Below are 22,908 nucleotides of genomic sequence, written 5' to 3'. Positions count from 1 at the left end.
CTGGAGAGCACATATCAGGTTCACATCCTGCGGTGGGGACTGGATTTACCCCGCCTCCCATGTGAGGTGGGGGGAAGGTGAGTCACATCCCCCCCCCCCCCCGGCAGTGGAGGCAGGCAGGGCTGTTGGGAGGGGGGGGCACGGTGCCAAAGGGGCTGTACCCCCGCCCCATCCCTGCGCTGGGCTGGGCAAGGGAGGTGCTTCATGCCAGCTCCGCTCCCTCCCCCCCACTTCCCCCGTCTCTGCCCTTTGCCCCCAGCTGGGAACCAGGTGCCTCTGCTGTCCCGGCAGCTCCCGGCGGGTCCCGCAGCAGCGACGGGCGATGGGGAGAATCCCCCACAGACCGGGCGGCCCTTGGTCAGGGATTCTCCTGGCAGGTTCGGGGGTCGGGAGAGGGGCGAACGTGGGACCCAGGTGTCCGGGACACAAAGGCCTCCAACAGGCACCATTGCAAATAAAAGTAGAGGGGCTGCGGGTCGGGTGGGAGTGAGGGGCACCGGCAGAGCTGGGGGGAGCCAGGCTAGCAGGGGTCTGTGGGTCAGGATTGAGGGGCACTTGCAGAGCTGGGGGGGAGCCCAGGGTTTGGCTGGCAGGAGCAGAGTCCGACACTTCCTGCCCCAGGCTGGTTCCACCCCTGGGCTCCCCCGAGGCTGCGCCCCTCAGCCCTGGGGTGGGACCCATCAGATGCCGCTTTGTTCCCACAGATCCTGCTTTGCATGAGGGGATTAGCAGGGATCAGCTGTTTGTGTCTCTGTCCCAGAGCACTGAGGGCACACCCAGATCCCCTCCCCCCCAAGATCCAGCCCCATGTAGAGACCCAGGTGGGTCCCACAGCAGCAAAGAGCAATGGGGCAAATCCCTGACAGACTCGGGGGGGAACGGACCATGGGACTCAGGTGTCCCGGACACACAGGGCTGTAACAGGGGACAGTGCAAATGAAAGCAGAGGGGCTGCGGGTCGGGAGTGAGGGGCACCAGTTAGTATCAGTCTCTCTGGTCTCCCCCCCGCAGCCTCCGTCCTCGGCTCCTGCCTCCAGCCGGTGCTGGCCCAGACCACAGTGACCATCGTCCTCACCCCGCCGAGCCCCGTGGTGGGAGGGGACGTCAGCCTGGCCCCGCAGCCACCACCACAGGACTTCATGTACTGCAGCTCCTTGCGATATAAGACCACTGATGGAAACCGCCAGATCCTCACCTACTTCCCACTAACGCCCCCTGTTCAGCAGAACGGCCTGGCCCACACAGGGCGGGAGACAGCGGGGCCCGGCTGCGTCCTGAACATCGCGGGGTTAACGCTCAATGACACTGGGTTCTACATGATGGAGATAGAGCGCCGGACTAGCTTTGTCTTCGCGATAGAGTATCTGCCCGTCTATGGTAAGTGCCACCCCCGGGAGCTGCGCTGATTCCAGGCCGTGTCCCCCCCTCGCCACCATCCCCACCCCAGAGATGGGGCTCTGGGCGTCTCCCCTTTGGGAAGAACCCGGCTAGGTCACGGGGGAACCTTCCTCCAAACTCAGACACCATGGGGCAACCTAGGTATCCCAGCACCTGAGAGACCGTGACCCCCCCTAGCTGTGGTGCTCTGGACCCCCAGACCCTCCTTTTCCCTCCCTGAACTGGGAGCCAGAACCTGCCCCAGCCTACGTGGACCTGAACATAGACAGGGAGTGACCCCCCCGACAGGCGCTGCTATCGCTGTTGGGATTAATTATCTGCGTCGCATGGGCCCCCCTGTGCCAGGTGCACAGACATCCCCACACAGAGCTCACCCCACATACCCCCCAGAGCCTGGATCAAACCCAGGAGTCCTGGCTCAGACCCCCACTCCTCTAACCCACCGGACCCCCCTCCCGCTCCCAGAGCTGGGATAGAACCCAGGAGTCCTGGCTCAGACCCCCACTCCTCTAACCCACCGGACCCCTCTCCCCCTCCCAGAGCTGGGATAGAACCCAGGAGTCCTGGCTCAGACCCCCACTCCTCTAACCCACCGGACCCCTCTCCCCCTCCCAGAGCTGGGATAGAACCCAGGAGTCCTGGCTCAGACCCCCACTCCTCTAACCCACCGGACCCCTCTCCCCCTCCCCGAGCTGGGATAGAACCCAGGAGTCCCGGCTCCCAGAATTCAGCTCTTTCCCAAGCAGCCCTACACTAAAGTTGGTGGCGGGATAACAGCTCACTTATGCTGCAAGGCAACTGGGTCTGAATCCCCCACGGGGCTGTGGGGCAGGAGTCCCATTGTGCTGCTCCCCCCAGTGACACTCTCTGTTCCCAGAAATCCTGCCCAAGCCCACGGTGATGCCCGGCCAAACCCAGGTGCTGGAGAACGGGACCTTCACCCTCACGTGTAACAGCTCCCCCAGCGCCGACACCGTGCTCTGGCTCCGGGACGGGGCGTACCTCGCGCCCAGTGAGCGGCTGGTTCTATACTCTGACAACCGGACCCTCACGGTGCTGAATGTCACCCGGGGCGACGCCGGCACCTACCAGTGTGAGGTCAGGAACCCCGTCAGCACCGACCGCAGCGAGCCCAGCACCGTGATGCTGGCCTGTGAGTAACTGCAGCCCCGTCCCCCGGCCGCGCTGCCCCTGGTCCTGCCGGCATCGCCCAGCCACAGAGATGCAGCCCCCCTGCCCCCCTCAGCATGGGGCACAGGGGAAGTTTATGGAGGGCCTCTTCCCTGTCACTGAGATGCAGCTGCCTCTGGGGTGGGTCATGGGGGCTGTTTATACAAGCTTCTCTGGCCTGGTGCAGAGATGCAGCCATCTCTCAGTTGAGACACAGCGGTTGTTTACACAGGGACCCGCAATCCATCTGTAAGCGGGGGAATGGTCCCGCTATTGTGGGGAACTTTCCTGGCTTCTGCACTACCCCGGTGAAGTGGGCTAACGAAAGGATCCGAGTCCTCGCTCCCACTTCCTTTACCCAGAGGCCTCCCTGCCCTTGAGGACTCCCCTTCCACTCTCCTGTCTGGCAGAGTCCTCGTAAACCCCGACAAGGCTGGGCCCAGGATTCCTGGGGGGCTTGACCCCCAACGCTGCTGTGGTCACCTAGGACAGGGGCTAGGGTGTCCCCACTCCGGGGTACTCTCTTTGCACTGGGCACCTCCCTGACCCACTGATTATTTTATACAATTTAAAGCAAATACAAGTTATTTAATTAACAATTACTTTTAAAAAAGAATAAGGAAAAATGGAAAAGGTTAAAGGAAAACACATCACCCTGCTCTGAGGCAGGGAATATCACAAGCAGTGTCTCTGGAACGTCCGGGCAGTTCACAGTCTGTTCCTTGTAGGTCCCGGGCCTCCTTCTCAGGCCCTGGCTGTGCTGCAGGGACGCTGTGGGTTGGACACTTGCTCTGGCGGTGGCCACACGCTCTCAGGCTCTAGGTGGCAGGACCCTTCTTCCCAGCGTCGCCCCCGCCCTGTCAGGGTTACGATCCCCCTCCAAGTCTGGCCTGCAAGGCCTCTTGGCTGAGGTATCTCCCTGCGCTGGGCCCACTGCCAGGGTCCCCCTCACTCTCCCCAGCTGCTCACCGCACCCGGCTCCGGACTGCTCCAGCCCCAGCTCCAGCCCCAGCTCCAGCTCCACTCTGCCTCAGCACGGCTGCTGCTGCTGCTCTGCCTCCAGCTCCCTGGGCTGCTTCTCTGGCCCCTCTGGCTCTGGTTGCTGCAGCTCTGCCCCCAGGACAGGTCTGCTCTGCAGGCTGCTTTTGTAACTCTGCTTTGGGGCTGCAGCTCTGCTCCCAGCAACTTAGCTCAGGCCCCTGCTCTCTCCTGGCTGTGCTCTGGCTTTGGGGCTGCAGCTCTGCTCCCAGCAACTTAGCTCAGGCCCCTCTCTGTCCTGGCTGTGCTCTGGCTTTGGGGCTGCAGCTCTGGCCCCTCTGGATCTGGCCCGGTTCTGCTCTCCAGCTCAGCTTGGGCCCCTGCTTTCTCCTTAGCTCGGCCCCACTCAGTCTGACCCAGGCAATTCCAGCTCACACGGAGGACGGGACCCCCCTGGCCTCCTGACCCTCTGATTAGCCTGCCCGCCCTGTCAATCAGGCTGATCTGGAGCATTGGCCTCTCCCCATTGTTCCTGGGGACTGTCAGTCTCAGGCTCCTGATTTGCCATCGACCCTTCCCCTTTTAGTGCTGGGAGCAAGCCAATCAAAACACCCCCACTGAATGTTAGTAAGGGGGCAACAGTCCCCTTACACATCCCCTGATCTCTTTTCTCTGCAGATGGGCCGGACTCTACCAGGATGGACCCTCCAGGACCCATCAACCTGACCTTCGGATCGCTTCTGACCCTGACGTGTGTCGCTGACTCCGTCCCAGCCCCGAGCTATCGCTGGGTTCTCAATGGCACCGACACTAAGGAGACCGGGAGCAGCTTGACCTTTAACCCCATGACCTGGGCTCAGCAGGGCACATACGAGTGCCAGGCTCACAACCCCGTCACCAACCGCACTGCCTGGGCGTCTGTCGCCGTGCGGATGACAGGGACGGGTGAGTCCCCGGGATGGAGCAACGCACTGCAGACACAAGGATCCCAATGCTGGCACCAACGCCCCAGCGCGGCACTAGGGGGTGCTGGGCTGCAGGGAGCGGGGCAGGGGCTCAGTAGGGGGCGCTCTCCCCTGGCAGTCAGTGCTGTCCCCAATAGGCGCTAGGGGGCCCGGGCTGCAGGGAGCGGGGTGGGAGATATTGTGGCTGAACCATCTGATCCAAATCCCTTCCCCCGCCCCCCACGTCTCTCCTCCAGACACCCCTCCCCCAGATGCTCCTTCAGCTCTCTCTGCCGGGGCCGTTGCTGGGATCGTCATCGGGTCACTGGCGGGGGCGGCGCTAGTCGGAGTCGGGGTCTATTTCCTCTGTGAGTAACAGCGCCCCCCCCCCCCCCCAGAGAGCCAGGACTCCTGGGTTCTCTCCCTGGCTCTGGGAGGGGACTGGGGTCTGGTGGTTAGAGCAGGGAGGGGCTGGGAGCCAGGACTCCTGGGTTCTCTCCCCGGCTCTGGGAGGGGAGTGGGGTCTAGTGTTTAGAGTGGAGGGGAGGGGCTGGAAGCCAAGGCCCCAATTCCAGTGTCTCTGGTGATTCCTCCCAGACTCTCGCTGCCGGAACGAGACCCCCAAGGAGAACGAGGCACGCGTCCCAGTGTAAGAGAACCAGCCCCCTACAGCCTGGGTGGGGCCAGTGGTGAGTGACAAGGGCTCAGCCCCACCTCCCTTATTCCAGGCCCGCCCCCTCCTCTGTGGGTGCCACTCAGTCTTGACCTGCAGCCCCCAGCCAGTTTACCCTGTCCCCTTTGGGCTGGGGTGGGGGGGTTACACAAACCCAGGGTCCCATTGACTGTCCCAGGGTCCCCCCCCTGAGCTCGGCTGGGGACCTGGGGGGTCTCTGGGGTCTGGTGCTAACGACCCTCTTCCCTCTGTCTCCCCCAGGCCCAGCCCGGGAGCCCCCCTGACCCCAGCCCCATATACCAGGTGAGCACCGGCCCCTTGCGCTGTATCCTCCCCCATGAGGGGGGTTCGGACCCAGTGGGGGGAGGGGGAGCTGCCCCCCAACTAGCCCTATGGCTGAGAACGGGGCTGGTTATCACATCCCAGAGCTGGGGGGGGGCAGAGTGAACCAGAGGGGGACCAGCCGGGAGCCCCAGGGCTGAGGGGAGGGGCTGGGGGGACCCAGCACGGGGGGGAGGGATGGGCCTCCCAGGATTGGAGGGGCTGTTAGGGCCCGTGGGGGAAGCTGGGGGGCTGGGTCCTGCAGGGCGGGATTCCCAGGTCTCCCCTGTGGCGTCGCTGGCTGAAATGTTCCCGTTTCCCCCAAACGCTGCAGCCCCGACAGCCGGACGTGTATGAGGAGCTGAAGAAGTGACGCCCCCCCTCCTGCCCCCCGGTGCATGCTGGGAGGGGCCCGGTGCATGCTGGGAAAGGCGTGTCCCTGCGCCTGGGTCCCGCCGCCCCGGGGACGTCCCGTCGATGAAGCGTTAAAGGGCAGGAACAGTCACCGCCTGGCACGGGGGGTCCGTCCGTCCGTCTGTCCATGCTGCTTCCCTGGGGCCCATCACCGCAGCATCTGAGACCCTGTGAGGCCTCTTCCCCACCCCTGTGGGGGGCTGGGCCATTTTCCCCACTGTACGGAGGGGCCTGGGCGGCTCACTGACCGGCCGGGTCCCACGGGGAGTCTGTGGGGCTGTAGGGACTCAGACCTGGGTCTCCCAGTGCCTGGCTGGCGCCCAAACCAGAGGCAGGGGTCCCTGCCCAGGCCTTACTCCCCACCCTCCCCCCAGCGCCCGGCCCCACGTCTTCCCCCCCACACCTTTCCCCCAGTTCTTCCCTGCAGAGCTGTGAGCAGCGACGCCGACCCGCCCGGCCGGGACCCGGGACCCCTGGTGGAGGGCATAGAGCACCGAGGGGCTGACGGGGCCCCCGACTCTGACGTTTCCAGACCCCGTCCCAAAGGGGCTCGGGAGGTCCCTGCCCAGAGCCGGCAGCGCTGGGCGAGGTGACCGTGGTGAGCCGTGTGCCGGGGGCACAGCCGGAGCTCTGTCTGGCCTGGGTCTCAGGGGCTGGTTCCAGCCGGGCAGCAGGAGGCGCCAGGCCCGTCCCTGGCAGACAGGAGGCACCGGGCCGTTCTCTCTGTGCCCGGCTCTGGGGGCACTGGGTAGTGCCGAGCTCGCCAGGCAGCTGGTTCCACCCGGAGCCAGGCCCCAGCAGCGTCTGCACCAGCCCAGGGAAGCAGCTGGCAGGGAAAAGCGCCCGGGGAGGGGCGTGTTTCTGAGGAGAGATGCTGGCTTGGGGGGAGGTATTGCGTGGTGCGGGGTGTAACGATGCTGCCTCTGGCGGGACCCAACTGAGAGTATCAATTCAGGACAAATCGCTCAGAGCAGGGCAGTTACAGCCCCAGGCTGGTGGTTCTCCACCTCTAAGGCACCAAACCAGCCAGCCAGACCGAGGAGAACTAACACGGCTACTACTCTGAAACCAGCCAGCCAGAGAGGACTTCGGTCTCACCCCACTGGCTAACCACAAGTCACACAAGCCATTCCCTCAGACACTCCAGTTTCCCAGTATCCCCACCAGTACCACTCGTTATGGGGACGAATGGTTATGAAACCCAATACCCCAGTAAAAGAAAAAAGGTTCTCCCGATCCCAAAGGACCAAGCCCCAGACCCAGGTCAATATACAAATCAGATCTTACCCACAAATCACGCTGTTGCCAATCCTTTAGAATCTAAAATCTAAAGGTTTATTCATAAAAGGAAAAAGATCTGGATGAGAGCTAGAATTGGTTACATGGAATCAATGACATCCAGAAATGGCCAAGTTCTTGGTTCAGGCTTGTAGCAGCGATAGAACAAACTGCAGGTTCTAATCAAGTCTCTGGAATACAAACATCCCCAGCTGGGATGGGTCCTTCAGTCCTTTGTTCAGAGTTTCCGTTTGTAGCAAAGTCCCTCCAGGGGTCAGAAGCAGGATTGAAGACAAAATGGAGGAGCTGCCGCAGCGTTTTATAGTTTCTGCCCGTGGAAGGACACTTCTTTGTTCAGAATGGACCCGGCTGAGGGGTCCCATTCTCTGTACCTACAAGCTCTGTTTTAGACCGTGTTCCTGTCGTCTAATAAACCTTCTGTGTTACTGGCTGGCTGAGAGTCACGTCTGACTGCGAAGTGGGGATGCAGGACCCTCTGGCTTCCCCAGGACCCCGCCTGGGCGGACTCGCTGTGGGAAGCGCACGGTGGGGCAGAGGATGCTGAATGCTCCAAGGTCAGACCCAGGAGGTGAAGCCGTGTGAGCTCCTTGCCCTGAAGACAGTCTGCTCCAAGGGAGAGGAGACTCCCCAAAGTCCTGACTGGCTTTGTGGGGAGCAGTTCCAGAGCATTGCCTGGGGACTCCGTGACAACCCCCGCCCTGGGGGCCCCGACCCCCCACCCCCACATGGCCCCGAAAGCCCCTCCGTGCCACAGCACCCCCCCAAACCCTACAGGGCCCCAACAGCCACTCCCTGCCCTGGGGGCCCATCTCCCCATGTTCCACCCTATAGCCTCCCCCCTCAAGGCCCATCCCTCGCACATCCCCAGCTGGGGACCCCCAAAGCCCCTCTGCCAGCATTGGGGCTCCCAGCTCTTCCCCTGAGGAGGTGTCCCCACCCCCGGCCGATTCTGTCCCTCCTGCTCTGGGGTTGTGATAACCAGCCCCATTCTCAGCCACGGGGCCTATACGGGGGGCAGCTTCCCCCTGTGACGCTCTGTACCTCGGGGAACACCCTGCATCGCCATGTTCATCCTTATAAAATGATTGTGTGGTGTCCAATGCAAAGTTTGTCATGTCGGGTGTGTTCAGAAGGCTCCTGATGCCCTGAGCATTGTTGTTACAGTGATTGTTACAGGAATGTTCTAGTGATGTTATAGGCTGTAATTTCATGTCTGTAGTTATGAGACTGAAAATGTGTCCTCATGGCTTAAAACAAGCCCAGGCAAAACTCTCCAGGAGCAGAGGGGCAGTTCACACCTCATCAGGGCATGTATGGGACAAACCCAGTCCAGCCTCACAGGAACAAAGGACACTGGCCTAGGCAGCAACAAAGGATGTGTTGGACTCTCGAGTGAGTCACCCCCCTTCCCTTGGTCAGTCAGGGACTGCGATGAGGTAATGCTCACCTGACCCTGAAGTGGGGGGCCAAAGCCAAGAGGGCAGAAAGAACATGATAAAAGGGAGAGACGTTTGCCAGGCTCTTCCTCTCTTCCACCTCCATCTACAGACACCCCCACCAAGCGACTGAAGCGCTGATGAAAGGGGAGAGGCTGGCTGAAGAGCGACCAGCCAGCCTGTGGTGAGAAGCCTCTAAGTTTGTAAGGGCATTGAAAGTGTTAAGATCAGCTTAGAATGCGTTTTGCTTTTATTTCATTTGACCAAATCTGACTTGTTATGCTTTGACTTATAATCACTTAAAATCTATCTCTGTGGTTAATAAATCTGTTGGTTTGTTCTACCTGAAGCCGTGTGTGTGGTTGGAAGCGTGTCAGAGACCCCCCCTTGGGATAACAAGCCTGGTACATATACATTTCTTTGTTAAATTGACGGCCCAGTGCTGGGGGGACCCAGCCCCAAATACTGCCCCACACCCGGGGGCCTGGGGCTCAGGGAGGGGGGTCATAGAATCATAGGACGGGAAGGGACCTCGAGAGGTCGTCTCCAGGCAGGACTAAGGATTATCTAGACCAGGGCGGCTCCGGACCCACCTGCGGCTGTTCAGAAGTTAACATGCGGCTCCTTGTAGGGGCTGGAGCTACAGGCGCCAACTTCCCCATGTGCCGGGGGGTGCTCACTGCTCAACCCCTGACTCTGCCACAGGCCCTGCACCCCTTCCTGCTCCCTCCCTTGAGCCTGCCGTGCCCTCGCTCCTCTCCCTCCATCCCAGAACCTCCTGCACCCCACAAAACAGCTGATCGGGAGGTGTGGGGAGGGAGGGGGAGGCGTTGATCAATGGGGCTGCCGGTGGGTGGGAGGCGCTGGGGGGGGGAGCTGATGGGGGGAGGCTGCTGACGTGTTACTGTGGCTCTTTGGCAACATACATTGGTAACTTCTGGCTCCTTCTTGGGCTCAGGTTGGCCACCCCGGTCTAGACAATCCCTGAGAGGTGTTTGTCTAACCTGCTCTTACAAATCCCCAATGATGGAGATTTCTACAACCTCCCTGGGCCATTTATTCCAGTGCTTAACCACCCTGACAGTTAGGAACTGTTTCCTAATGCGCAACCTAAACCTCCCTTGCTGCAATTTAAGCCCATTGCTTCTTGTCCTGTCCTCAGAGGTTAAGAAGAACAATTTTTCTCCCTCCTCCTTGTAACAACCTTTTATGTACTTGAGAACTGTTATCATGTCCCCTCTCAGGCTTCTCTTCTCCAGACTAAACAAACCCAGTTTTTTCAAAAAGAACAGGAGTACTTGTGGCACCGTAGAGACTAACACATTTATTTGGGCATAAGCTTTCCTGGGCTAAAACCCACTTCATCGCATGCATGCAGTGGAAAATACAGTAGGAAGATACATATATACACGGAGAACATGAAACAATGGGTGTTACCCTACTCACTATAAGGTGAGAAAAAAAACTGTATGTAGTGGTAATCAACATGGCCCATTTCCAGCAGTTGAAAAGAAGGTGTTAGGAGCGGGGGGGGGGGGGGGGGGGAATAAACATGGGGAAATAGTTTTACTTGGTGTAATGACCCATCCACTCCCAGTCTTTATTCAAGGCTAATTTAATGGTGTCCAGTTTGCAAATTAATTCCAATTCAGCAATTTGTTAGTCTCTAAGGTGCCACAAGTACTCCTGTTCTTTTTGCTGATACAGACTGACACAGCTGCTACTCTGAAACCAATTTTTTCAATCTTCCCTCATAGGTTTTCTAGATGTTTAATCATTTTTGTTGCTCTTCTCTGGACTTTCTCCAATTTGTCCACATCCTTCCTGAAATGTGGCGCCCAGAACTGGACACAATACTCCAGTGGAGGCCTAATCAGCACGGAGTAGAGCAGAAGAATTAGATCTCGTGTCTTGCTTACAACACTCCTGCTAAGACATCCCAGAAGGATGTTTGCTTTTTTTGCAAGAGCGTTACACTGTTGACTCATATTTAGCTTGTGGTCAACTATGACCCCCAGATCCCTTTCCGCAGTACTCCTTCCTAGGCAGTCATTTCCCATTTATTGTGTATGCAACTGGTTGTTCCTTCCTAAGTGGAGCACTTTGTATTTGTCCTTATTGAATTTCATCCTATTTACTTCAGACCATTTCTCTGGTTTGCCCAGATCATTTTAATCCTGTCCTCCAAGGCACTTGCAACCCCTCCCAGCTTGGTATCGTCCACATACTTTATAAGTGTACTCTCTATGCCATTATCTAAATCATTGATGAAGATATTGAACAGAACCGGACCCAGAACCGATCCCTGCGGGACCCCACTCATTATGCCCCTCCAGCATGACTGTGAACCACTGATAACTACTCTCTGAGAACGATTTTCCAACCAGTTTTGCACCCACCTTATAGTAGCTCCATCTAGGTTGCATTTCCCTAGTTTGTTTAGGAGAAAGTCATGCGAGACAGAGTCAAGATAGACCACATCTACCGCTTCCCCCCATCCACAAGGCTTGTTGCCCTGTCACAGAAAGCTATTAAGTTGGTTTGACACGATTTGTTCCTGACAAACCTGTGCTACTGTTACTTATCACCTTATTATCTTCTATGTGTTTGCAAACTGATTGCTTAATTACTTGCTCCATTATTTTTCCGGGTACAGAAGTTAAGCTAACTGGTAAAATAAATAAATAAATGGAGATATACCTATCTCATAGAACTGAAAGGGACCTTGAAAGGTCATTGAGTCCAGCCCCCTGCCTTCACTAGCAGGACCAAGTACTGATTTTTGCCCCAGATCCCTAAGTGGCCCCCTCAAGGATTGAACTCACAACGCTGGGTTTAGCAGGCCAATGCTCAAACCACTGAGCTATCCCTCCCCCGTGTAATTCCCTAGGGCTGTCCTTATTTCCCTTTTTATAAATGGGCACTAGATTTACCCTTTTCCAGTCTGACTTTTCAAAGATAATCGCTAATGGCTCAGCTATCTCCTCAGTCAGCTCCTTGAGTATTCTGGGATGCATTTCATCAGGCCCTGGTGACTTGAAGACATCTAGCCCAGTGGGTTAGAGCTGGGGAGGGCTGGGAGCCAGGACTCCTGGGTTCTCTCTGTGCCCCCGTTCCTTGCAGCCCAGCGCCCCCTAGTGTCGCACTGGGGTATTGGAGTCAGCACTCACCGATGTTTCTGTGGGAAGGGACCTGGAGTCCTGGATTCCCCCCGTCCCCGTCCCCCTTAGCTCCTCGCAGGCGCGTCCCTGTCCCGTGTGCAGCGCCTGGCAGAATGGGGCCCCGGGCGAGCGTGAGAACAATGGGGACAGCGGGAGCGGGAGAGGGGGAGGCACCCACCATAGACGGGCTGATCCGTCCGGGGCGGGGGGCCTGGTCGGGGCGCGTTAACCCTGCGATGCGCAGGGGCCGGGGTCTGAGCAGGGGGACCTGGTGCGGGGAGGAGTAACTGAGGCTCCTGTTTTCAGCAGCGGTCGCTGAGCGGTACCGGCTGCAGCCCAGGCGGGTGGGGCCAGGGGGCCGCGTCCCCTCCAGCTCGGGGTTCTGGGGGTCGGGGTCTGGGCCGGCGCCGGCTGGAGGCTGCGGGGAAGCAGAGGCCGCGAGAACCTGTGATGGGGGGAGGCGATACCACGTACAATCTCCGCAGGTTTGGCAGGTTCCCACGCGCGGCAGCAGCGTCCAGGACACCGGCCCCGTCCAGCCTCTGGCCGCTGGCCCCTGCTCACCCCAGTCCCAACCCTCGCCGCACCGGGGGGCCCCAGGGACTCCCCGCGCTCGGGGACACATCACAGCGCCTCGGGGGGACCCGGGACACGCGGCGCTGAATCCGGGATCTGCTGAGCCGCTCTGGCGACTGGGGGGGGGGGACTGACTCGGGATTTGGGGCTCCCCCTCCCCCAACGCTTCCCTGTCCAATCGGGGTCCCAAAGGGGCTGGGGGGGGTGACCCGCCCCGTGCCTGCGTAAAGCCTTGGCGTGAACTCCCCGAGCGAGGGACCGAACGGTGCAGGGAGCTGGGGTGTGTGCCTGTGTGTGTGTGTGGGGGGGGGGTCCCTGCACCCCCTGCTGGAAGGGACAAGCCCTGCTCTGTGTGTCTGTGTCACACGCACACACCCCAGGTTGCGATGGGGGGGGGCTGTTTCCCTTCCCCCCACCTCTGTGCGTCTGTCTGGGCGCAGGTGCCTTTACCCTCTGTGTCCTGCACCTCGCCCCGCCCTGGAGCGGGTCCGTCCCCTCCCAGCTGTCCCAGATCCCTGTCTGTCTGTGCTCTGCCCCCCCCCCCGGTGTCTCTCTCTCCCCCCCAGGGGTGTCGCTCTCTGCCCCCCCAGGGGGTGTCTCTCTCTTCCCCCCCAGGGGGTGTCTCTCTCTTCCCCCCCTTCCCGGGGGTCTCCAGGGATGGTTCCTCCATCAACACTCCCCCTACTGGGGGGTAACTGGGGGGGACCCAGGGTGGGGGGTGCAGATCCCCAGGGGCTGGGGAGCCCACCCTGTGCCAGGCATTAACCCCTCAGGGACAATTCCCCCTCCAGTGTGACCCTCCCGCACCTCCCAGGACCAGCCCCATCCCTGGGGACGGGAGCAGTTGCCCTGGAGAGCACATATCAGGTTCACATCCTGCGGTGGGGACTGGATTTACCCCGCCTCCCATGTGAGGTGGGGGGAAGGTGAGTCACATCCCCCCCCCCGGCAGTGGAGGCAGGCAGGGCTGTTGGGAAGGGGGGGCATGGTGCCAAAGGGGCTGTACCCCCGCCCCATCCCTGCGCTGGGCCGGGCAAGGGAGGTGCTTTGTGCCATCTCGGCGCCCCCCCACACACACACTTCCCCCATCTCTGCCCTTTGGCTTCAGCTGGGAACCAGGCATCTCCACTGTCCCGGCAGCTCCCGGCGGGTCCCGCAGCAGCGACGGGCGATGGGGCGAATCCCCCACAGACCGGGCGGCCCTTGGTCAGGGATTCTCCTGGCAGGTCAGAGGGACGGGGTCGGGAGAGGGGAGAACGTGGGACCCAGGTGTCCGGGACACAAAGGCCTCCAACAGGCACCATTGCAAATGAAAGTAGAGGGGCTGCGGGTTGGGAGTGAGGGGCACCGGCAGAGCTGGGGGGAGCCAGGCTAGCAGGGGTCTGTGGGTCAGGATTGAGGGGCACTTGCAGAGCTGGGGGGGAGCCCAGGGTTTGGCTGGCAGGAGCAGAGTCCGACACTTCCTGCCCCAGGCTGGTTCCACCCCTGGGCTCCCCCGAGGCTGCGCCCCACAGCCCTGGGGTGGGACCCATCAGATGCTGCTTTGTTCCTGCAGATCCTGCTTTGCATGAGGGGATTAGCAGGGATCAGCTGTTTGTGTCTCTGTCCCAGAGCACTGAGGGCACACCCAGCTCCCCTCCCCCCAGATCCAGCCCCAGGTAGAGACCCAGGCGGGTCCCACAACAGCAAAGAGCAATGAGGCAAATCCCTGACAGACTGGGGGGGACGGACGGACCATGGGACTCAGGTGTTTGGGACACTAAGGGCTGTAACAGGGGACAGTGCAAAGGAAAGCAGAGGGGCTGCAGGTCGGGAGTGAGGGGCACCAGTTGGTATCAGTCTCTCTGGTCTCCCCTCCTCGCAGCCTCCGTCCTGGGCTCTTGCCTCCAGCTAGCGCTGGCCCAGACCCCAGGGACCACCACCCCGCTGAGCCCCGTGGTGGGAAGGAGCGTCAGCCCGACCCCGGCCCAGACCCTAGTGACTACCACCCCGCCGAGCACAGTGCAGATACGGAGCCCAACTAGCCCTGTCCTCTCCTCGGTGGATCTGCGCGTCTCTGGTAAGTGTCACCTCGGGAGCTGCGCTGACCCCGGGCCCTGCCCCAGCGATGGGGCTCTGGGCATCTCCCCCTTGGGAAGAACTCGGCTAGGTCACAGGGGGAAACTTTCCCCAAACTCAGACACCGTGGGGCAACCCAGGTACCCCAGCACCTGAGAGACGGTGACCCCCCCAAGCTGGGCCCCCAGCCTCCCCTTTTCCCTCCCTGAACTGGGAGCCAGAACCTGCCCCAGCCTACATGGACCTGAACATAGACAGGGAGTGACACCCCCCCCCCCCCGCCAGGCGCTGCTATCGCTGTTGGGATTGATTATCTGTGTCGCATGGGCCCCCCTTTGCCAGGTACACAGACCTCCCCACACAGAGCTCACCCCCCCCCCACCCCCCAGAGCCTGGATCAAACCCAGGAGTCCTGGCTCAGACCCCACTCCTCTAACCCACCGGACCCCCCTCCCGCTCCCAGAGCTGGGATAGAACCCAGGAGTCCTGGCTCAGACCCCCACTCCTCTAACCCACTGGACCCCCCTCCCCGAGCTGGGATAGAACCCAGGAGTCCCGGCTCCCAGAATTCCGCTCTTTCCCAAGTAGCCCTACACTAAAATTGGTGGCGGGATAACAGCTCACTACTGCTACCAGGCAGCTGGGTCTGAATCCCCCACGGGGCTGTGGGGCAGGAGTCCCACTGTGCTGCTACCCCCCAGTGACGCTCTCTCTGTTCCCAGAAATCCTGCCCAAGCCCACGGTGACGCCCGGCCAAACCCAGGTGCTGGAGAACGGGACCTTCACCCTCACGTGTAACGGCTCCCCCAGCGCCGACACCGTGCTCTGGCTCCGGGACGGGGCGTACCTCGCGCCCAATGAGCGGCTGGTTCTATACTCTGACAACCGGACCCTCACGGTGCTGAATGTTACCCGGGGCGACGCCGGCGCCTACCAGTGTGAGGTCAGGAACCCCGTCAGCACCGACCGCAGCGAGCCCAGCACCGTGATGCTGGCCTGTGAGTAACTGCAGCCCCGTCCCCCAGCCGCACTGCCCCTGGTCCTGCTGGCATTGCCCAGCCACAGAGATGCAGCCCCCCTGCCCCCTCAGCATGGGGCACAGGGGAAGTTTATGGAGGGCCTCTTCCCTGTCACTGAGATGCAGCTGCCTCTGGGGTGGGTCATGGGGGCTGTTTATACAAGCTTCTCTGGCCTGGTGCTGAGATGCAGCTATCTCTCAGTTGAGACACAGCGGTTGTTTACACAGGGACCCGCAATCCATCCCCTGACCTCTTTTCTCTCTGCAGATGGGCCAGACTCTGCCAGGATAGACCCTCCAGGACCCATCAACCTGACCTTTGGGTTGATTCTGACTCTGACGTGTGTCGCTGACTCCGTCCCAGCCCCGAGCTATCGCTGGGTTCTCAACGGCACCGACACTAAGGAGACCGGGAGCAGCTTGACCATTAATCTCACGACCTGGGCTCAGCAGGGCACGTACGAGTGCTGGGCTCACAACCCCGTCACCGGCCGCACTGCCTGGGCGTCTGTTGCCGTATGGGTGACAGGGACGGGTGAGTCCCTGGGATGGAGCAACGCGCTGCAGACACAGGGATCCCAGTGCTGGCACCAATGCCCCAGTGCGGTGCTAGGGGGCCTGGGCTGCAGGGAGCGGGGTGGGGGGATTGTGGCTGAACCATCTGATCCAAACACCCCCCTCATCTCTCCTCCTGACGCCCCTCCCCCAGGTGCTCCTTCAGCTCTCTCTGCCTGGGCCGTCGCTGGGATCATCATCGGGTCACTGGCGGGGGCGGCGCTGGTCGGAGTCGGTGTCTATTTCCTCTGTGAGTAACAGCCCCCCCCCGGGAGACCCAGGACTCCTGGGTTCTCTCCCCAGCTCTGGGTGGGGAGTGGGGTGTAGTGGGTTAGAGCGGGAGGGAGGAGGGGGGCAGGGAGCCAGGACTCCTGGGTTCTCTCCCCGGCTCTGGGAGGGGAGTGGGGACTGGTGTTTAGAGCGGAGGGGAGGGCCTGGAAGTCAAGGCCCCAATTCCAGCGCCTCTGGTGATTCCTCTCAGACTCTCCCTGCCGGAACGAGACCCACAAGGAGAACGAGGCACCCGTCCTGGTGTACGAGAACCTGCCCCCGACAGCCTGGGTGGGGCCAGTGGTGAGTGACAAGGGCTCAGCCCCGCCCCCTGCTATTCTAGTCCCGTCCCCTCCTCTGCGGGTGTCCCTCAGTCCCAACCTGCAACCCCCCAGCCAGTTTACCCTGTTCTCTTTGGGCGGGAGCGGGGGTGGGGGGTTACACAAACCCTGGGTCCCATTGACTGTCCCAGGGACCCCCCCGAGCTCGGCTGGGGGGTCTCTGGGGTCTGGTGCTAACAACTCTCTTGCCTCTGCCTCCCCCAGGCCCAGCCCAGGAGCCCCCCTGACCCCAGCCCCACGTACCAGGTGAGCGCCGGCCCCTTGCGCTGTATCCTCCCCCATGAGGGGGGTTCGGACCCAGTGGGGGGAGGGGGGAGCTGCCCCCCCAACAAGCCCTATGGCTGGGAACGGGGCTGGTTATCACATCCCAGAGCGGGGGGGGGGGCAGAGTGAGCCAAAAGGGGACCAGCTGGGAGCCCCAAGGCTGAGGGGAGGGGCTGGGGGGGCCCAGCACTGGGGGGGGAGGGATGGGCCTCCAGGATGGGAGGAGCTTTGGGGCCAGTGGGGGGAGCTGGGGAACTGGGTCCTGCAGGGTGGGGTCCCCAGCTGTCCCCTGGGGCATCTCTGGTTGATTCATCCCCGTTTCCCCCAGACGCTGCAGCCCCAAGAGCTGGACGTGTACGAGGAGCTGAAGAAGTGACGCCCCATCCTGCCCCTGGGGCATGCTGGGAGGGGCCCGGTGCATGCTGGGAAAGGCGCGTCCCTGAGCCTGGGTCCCACCACCTCGGGGATGTCCTGTCGATGAAGCATTAAAGGGCAGGAACAGTCACCGCCTGGCCCGGGGGGTGCGTCCGTCTGTCTGTCCATGCTGCTTCCCTGGGGCCCATCACCGCAGCGTCTGGGCCTCTCGGAGGCCTGTGGGGGGCTGGGCCGTTCTCCCCACTGCACAGAGGGGCCCTGGCGGCTCAGTGACTGGCCGGGTCCCACGGGGAGTCTGTGGGGCTGCAGGGACTCAGACCCGGGTCTCCCCAGTGCCCGGCTGCTGCCCAAACCAGGGCCAGAGGTCCCCGCCCAGGGCTTCCCCCCGACCCTCCCCCCAGTGCCCGGCCCCTCATCTTCCCCTCCCCGGGGCAGTTCTCCCCTGCAGAGCTGTGAGCAGCGATGCCGACCCACCCGGCCGGGACCCGGGACCCCTGGCGGAGGGCACAGGGCACCGAGGGGCTCTCGGGGCCCCGGCTCTGACATCTCCAGCCCCCAAAGGGGCTCGGGGGGTCCCTGCCCAGGGCCGGCAGCGCTGGGCGCGGTGACCGTGGTGAGCCGTGTGCCGGGGGCACGGCCGGAGCTGTGTCTGGCCTGGGTCTCAGGGGCTGGTTCCAGCCTGGCAGCGGGAGGCGCCAGGCCCGTCCCTGGCAGACAGGAGGCACCGGGCTGTTCTCTCTGTGCCCGGCCCCGGGGGCGCTGGGTGGTGCCGAGCTCGCCAGGCGGCTGGTTCCACCCAGAGCCAGGCCCCAGCAGCGTCTGCACCAACCCCAGGGAAGCAGCCGGGAGGGAAAAGCGCCCAGTGCCGGGGGGGAGGGGCGTATTTCTGAGGACAGACGCTGGCTTGGGGGGGGATATCGCGGGGTGCGGGGTGTAACGATGCTGCCTCTGGTGTGACATGACTGAGAGGATCAATTCAGGACAAACTGCTTCAAGTAGGGCAGTTACAGCCCAAGGCTGGGGTCTTTCCACCTCCAAGGCACCAAACCAGCCAGCCAGACCGAGGAGAACTAACACGGCTACTACTCTGAAACCAGCCAGCCAGAGAGGACTTCGGTCTCACCCCACTGGCTAACCACAAGTCACACAAGCAATTCCCTCAGACACTCCAGTTTCCAGTTTGCTCAAGAAACTCCCTGAAAAAGCACAGGAACAAATCTGTACAGACACATGCCTAGAACTCCGACCAGGTGTATTCTATTTGCTACCCAAGATCCATAAACCTGGAAATCCTGGACGCCCCATCATCTCAGGCATTGGCACCCTAACATCAGGCTTGTCTGGCTATGTGGACTCTCTCCTCAGGCCCTACGCTACCAGCACTCCCAGCTATCTTCGAGACACCACTGACTTCCTGAGGAACCTACAATCCATCAGTGATCTTCCAGAAAACACCATCCAGGCCACTATGGACGTAGAAGCCCTCTACACCAACATTCCACACAAAGATGGACTACAAGTCGTCAGGAACAGTATCCCCGATAATGTCACGGCAAACCTGGTGGCTGAACTTTGTGACTTTGTCCTCACCCACAACTATTTCACATTTGGGGACAATGTATACCTTCAAGTCAGCGGCACTGCTATGGATACCCGCATGGCCCCACAGTATGCCAACATCTTTATGGCTGACTTAGAACAACGCTTCCTCAGCTCTCGTCCCCTAACGCCCCTAATCTACTTGCGCTACATTGATGACATCTTCATAATCTGGACCCATGGAAAAGAAGCCCTTGAGGAATTCCACCATGATTTCAACAATTTCCATCCCACCATTAACCTCAACCTAGACCAATCCACACAAGAGATCCACTTCCTGGACACTACAGTGCTAATAAGCAATGGTCACATAAATACCACCCTATACCGGAAACCTACTGACCGCTATACTTACCTACATGCCTCCAGCTTCCATCCAGGACACACCACACAATCCATTGTCTACAGCCAAGCTCTAAGATATAACCGCATTTGTTCCAATCCCTCAGACAGAGACAAGCACCTACAAGATCTCTATCAAGCATTCTTAAAACACCTGCTGAAGTGAAGAAACAGATTGACAGAGCCAGAAGGGTACCCAGAAGTCACCTACTACAGGACAGGCCCAACAAAGAAAATAACAGAACGCCACTAGCCGTCACCTTCAGCCCCCAACTAAAACCTCTCCAGCGCATCATCAAAGATTTACAACCTATCCTGAAGGACGATCCCTCACTCTCACAGATCTTGGAAGACAGGCCAGTCCTCGCTTACAGACAGCCCCCCAACCTGAAGCAAATACTCACCAGCAACTGCACACCATAGAACATAAACACTAATCCAGGAACCTATCCTTGCAACAAAGCCCGATGCCAACTCTGTCCACATATCTATTCAAGTGACACCATCATAGGACCTAATCACATCAGCCACGCCATCAGGGGCTCATTCACCTGCACATCTACCAATGTGATATATGCCATCATGTGCCAGCAATGCCCCTCTGCCATGTACATTGGCCAAACCGGACAGTCTCTACGCAAAAGAATAAATGGACACAAATCTGACATCAGGAATCATAACATTCAAAAACCAGTGGGAGAACACTTCAACCTCTCTAACCACTCAATGGCAGACTTGAAGGTGGCAATTTTGCAACAAAAAAACTTCAAAAACAGACTCCAAAGAGAGACTGCTGAATTGAATTAATATGCAAATTAGATACAATTAACTTAGGTCTAAACAGAGACTGGGAATGGTTGGGTCATTACACTAATTGAATCTATTTCCCCATGTTAAGTATCCTCACACCTTCTATGGGTCATCTCGATTATCACTTCAAAGGTTTTTTTTCTCCTGCTGATGATAGCTCAACTCAATTGATTGGCCTCTTACAGTTGGTATGGCTACTCCCACCTTTTCATGTTCTCTGTATGTATAAATATCTTCTTTCTGTGTGTTCCAGTCTATGCATCCGATGAAGTGGGCTGTAGCCCACGAAAGCTTATGCTCAAATAAATGTGTTAGTCTCTAAGATGCCACAAGTACTCCTGTTCTTTTTCCAGTTTCCCAGTATCAGCACCAGTGCCACTCGTTATGGGGACGAATGGTTATGAAAACCAAGACCCCAGTAAAAGAAAAAAGGTTCTCCCGATCCCAAAGGACCAAGCCCCAGACCCAGGTCAATATACAAACCAGATCTTACCCACAAATCACGCTGTTGCCAATCCTTTAGAATCTAAAATCTAAAGGTTTATTCATAAAAGGAAAAAGATCTAGATGAGAGCTAGAATTGGTTAAATGGAATCAATCACATCCAGTAATGGCCAAGTTCTTGGTTCAGGCTTGCAGCAGCGATAGAACAAACTGCAGGTTCAAATCAAGTCTCTGGAACATCCCCAGCTGGGATGGGTCCTTCAGTCCTTTGTTCAGAGCTTCAGTTTGTAGCACATAAGAAGAACATAAGAACATAGCAAGGTTCCTCCAGAGCTCAGAAGTGGATTGAAGACAAGATGAAGGGTTTCCAGGGCCTTTTATAGTCTCTGCCCGTGGAAGGACGTCCCTTTGTTCTTACTGTGGAAAATCACAGCAGCAAGATGGAGGTTGGAGTCACATGGGCAAGTCACATGTCCAGGCATGACTCAGTTTACAGGCCGACGCCATTGTTTCCATGTTAGTTTGAAGGTTCCCAGGAAAGCTCAGATGTGGATTGGCGTCTCCCAAAGTCCATTGTCGGTTAAGTGTTTCTTGACTGGGCACTTACTGAGAATAGTCCCTTCTCCAGAAGCCAACTACATGCTTCACTGAGGCTTCTTGGAATCAAATACATTTGAGGTACAAGGACAGAGCCAAAATTCATAACTTCAACTACCAGATGATTCACACCTACAGACAGCATCATCGTAACCAGCAAACCAGAACCTTTCCATGGACCTCTCGCTGGACCTCCTTTGTACAAGATTAGGGGTAAATATATAACAGTGGTTGGTTGCACCAATGATCTGTACGGTCATAGTTTATGTCAATAATGTCACACGGGGGGCACCCAGGGTCCTGCCCCGAGGGGAGCAGCTGCCAGCGGGTTTGTCTCCTGCAGGGAGCGTTGGAGCCCGGCCGGCTGGGAGCCGGGGGGAGCCGGACGCTGGGGGGAGCTGAACCCCGCAGGAGCTGCCAGGGGCGGGTTCGGGACGTCGGGGCGCTGGGAAGCGTGTTCCCAGTTTATTCTCCATCTCACCCATTGTCCCATTGGCCTTGGGGGGGAGCTGGGAACTCGGCCAGTGGGCAGTGCCAGGGGCTGGGCGCTCCAGGGGGTTGCTGGGCGGTTGGGGGGTGCCAATCGCTGACCTGCCCAGGGCTGAGGGGAGGTTGTGATGCCTGGGGGGGGGGAGGGGTCGGGGAGGTGACCCCCGGCAGGGCCAGACAAGGCTCCTTGGGCCGGCGCAGTGGGTCGCGAGGGGCCTCACAGCCCAGCAGGTGAGTCCCCCTCCCCCCGGGGGCAGACAGGGCTGTCAGGAAACAGGGAGCATGGTGCCAAAGGGGCCGTACCCTGTGCCCCGTACCTGCGCTGGACCGGGCAAGGGAGGTGCTTTGTGCCAGCTCCGCTCCCCCCCTCCACTTCCCCCGTCCCTGCCTTTTGCCCCTGTCACAGAGTCCCCGGGCGATGCTCGGGAACTGCTCCCCACAAAGCCACTCAGGACTTTGGGGAGCCTCCTCTCCCTCGGAGCAGACTGTCTTCAGGGCAAGAAGCTCACACGGCTTCACCTCCTGGGTCTCTCCTGGGAGCATTCAGCATATGCCCCTCCGTGCGCTTCCCACAGCGAGTCCGCCCAGGGGGTCCTGGGGCAGCCAGAGGGTCCTGCACCCCCACTTCGCAGTCAGACGTGACTCTCAGCCAGCCAGTAAAACAGAGGTTTATTAGATGACAGGAACATGGTCTAAAACAGAGCTTGTAGGTACAGCGAACAGGACCCCTCAGCCAGGTCCATTCTGGGGCCCAGCGAGCCAGACACCCCCGTCCGCCCTCACTTCCTGTCCCCAGCCAGCTCCAAACTGAAACCCCCTCCAGCCCCTCCTCCACTGGGCTTTGTTCCTTTCCCGGGCCAGGCGGTCACCTGATCTCTTTGTTCACCTTTAGCTATTCCCTTGCAGGCGGGGGAAGGGCCCTGGCCATTTGTTGCCAGGGAGACAGAGTGTCGGCCATTTATGCACACTGGCCTTTATCCCACCACCTAGAGAATGAAGAACCGCATAGGGGAAACTGAGGCACACACACAGTATTCAGAGGAAACATTAAGAACAGTCCCACTTCGTCACAGAGGTGGAGGACCAGCCTCACTCTTGGCATGCCCGATAACACGATGGTGCTGGCTTCCCCAGTGGTTAGGAATGCACAACCTGAGCTGATAGCGTGATGGAAAATAGAATGATAGGTAGATATAAAGCTCCCTAAGGTATCCTCACATGGTATTTTATAGGATCCTGACACTATGTAATTCAGGCCCAACCTACTGTACCCAAATCTTGTTTCCATACCCTAAGGAATTTATGGGTACCCTTATCCTATAGGTTAGTTGATTATGACACTTACTCTTTACATATTATCTCACTCCAAAAACTGC

General features: G+C 59.4%; 1 protein-coding gene across 1 annotated transcript; it reads left to right on the top strand.

Annotated features, from left to right (window-relative positions):
- The first annotated feature begins 322 nt into the window (after positions 1-322).
- On the top strand, positions 323-17,252 carry LOC135892705 (carcinoembryonic antigen-related cell adhesion molecule 6-like). Its single transcript, XM_065420498.1, has 11 exons — positions 323-377; positions 1,012-1,377; positions 2,276-2,551; positions 4,225-4,462; positions 7,066-7,073; positions 15,130-15,426; positions 15,715-15,981; positions 16,156-16,251; positions 16,483-16,574; positions 16,817-16,858; positions 17,205-17,252. Exons 1-11 carry the CDS (start codon positions 323-325, stop codon positions 17,250-17,252), a joined length of 1,785 nt encoding a protein of 594 aa, XP_065276570.1.
- Positions 17,253-22,908: the final 5,656 nt, after the last annotated feature.

This window comes from Emys orbicularis, chromosome 20, assembly GCF_028017835.1.
Source record: "Emys orbicularis isolate rEmyOrb1 chromosome 20, rEmyOrb1.hap1, whole genome shotgun sequence".
Lineage (NCBI taxonomy): Eukaryota > Metazoa > Chordata > Testudines > Emydidae > Emys > Emys orbicularis.
Note: the sequence above shows the minus strand (reverse complement) of the source record. Positions and strands in the feature narration are given on the sequence as shown.

Bases quoted from the DNA above. Each gene is read 5' to 3' on its own strand.
- LOC135892705 (XM_065420498.1), top strand. From the start codon at position 323: ATGGGGAGAATCCCCCACAGACCGGGCGGCCCTTGGTCAGGGATTCTC. The intron at 1,378-2,275 runs GTAAGTGCCACC...CTCTGTTCCCAG, and splicing joins AGAGTATCTGCCCGTCTATG to AAATCCTGCCCAAGCCCACG. The intron at 16,859-17,204 runs GTGAGCGCCGGC...CGTTTCCCCCAG, and splicing joins ACCCCAGCCCCACGTACCAG to ACGCTGCAGCCCCAAGAGCT.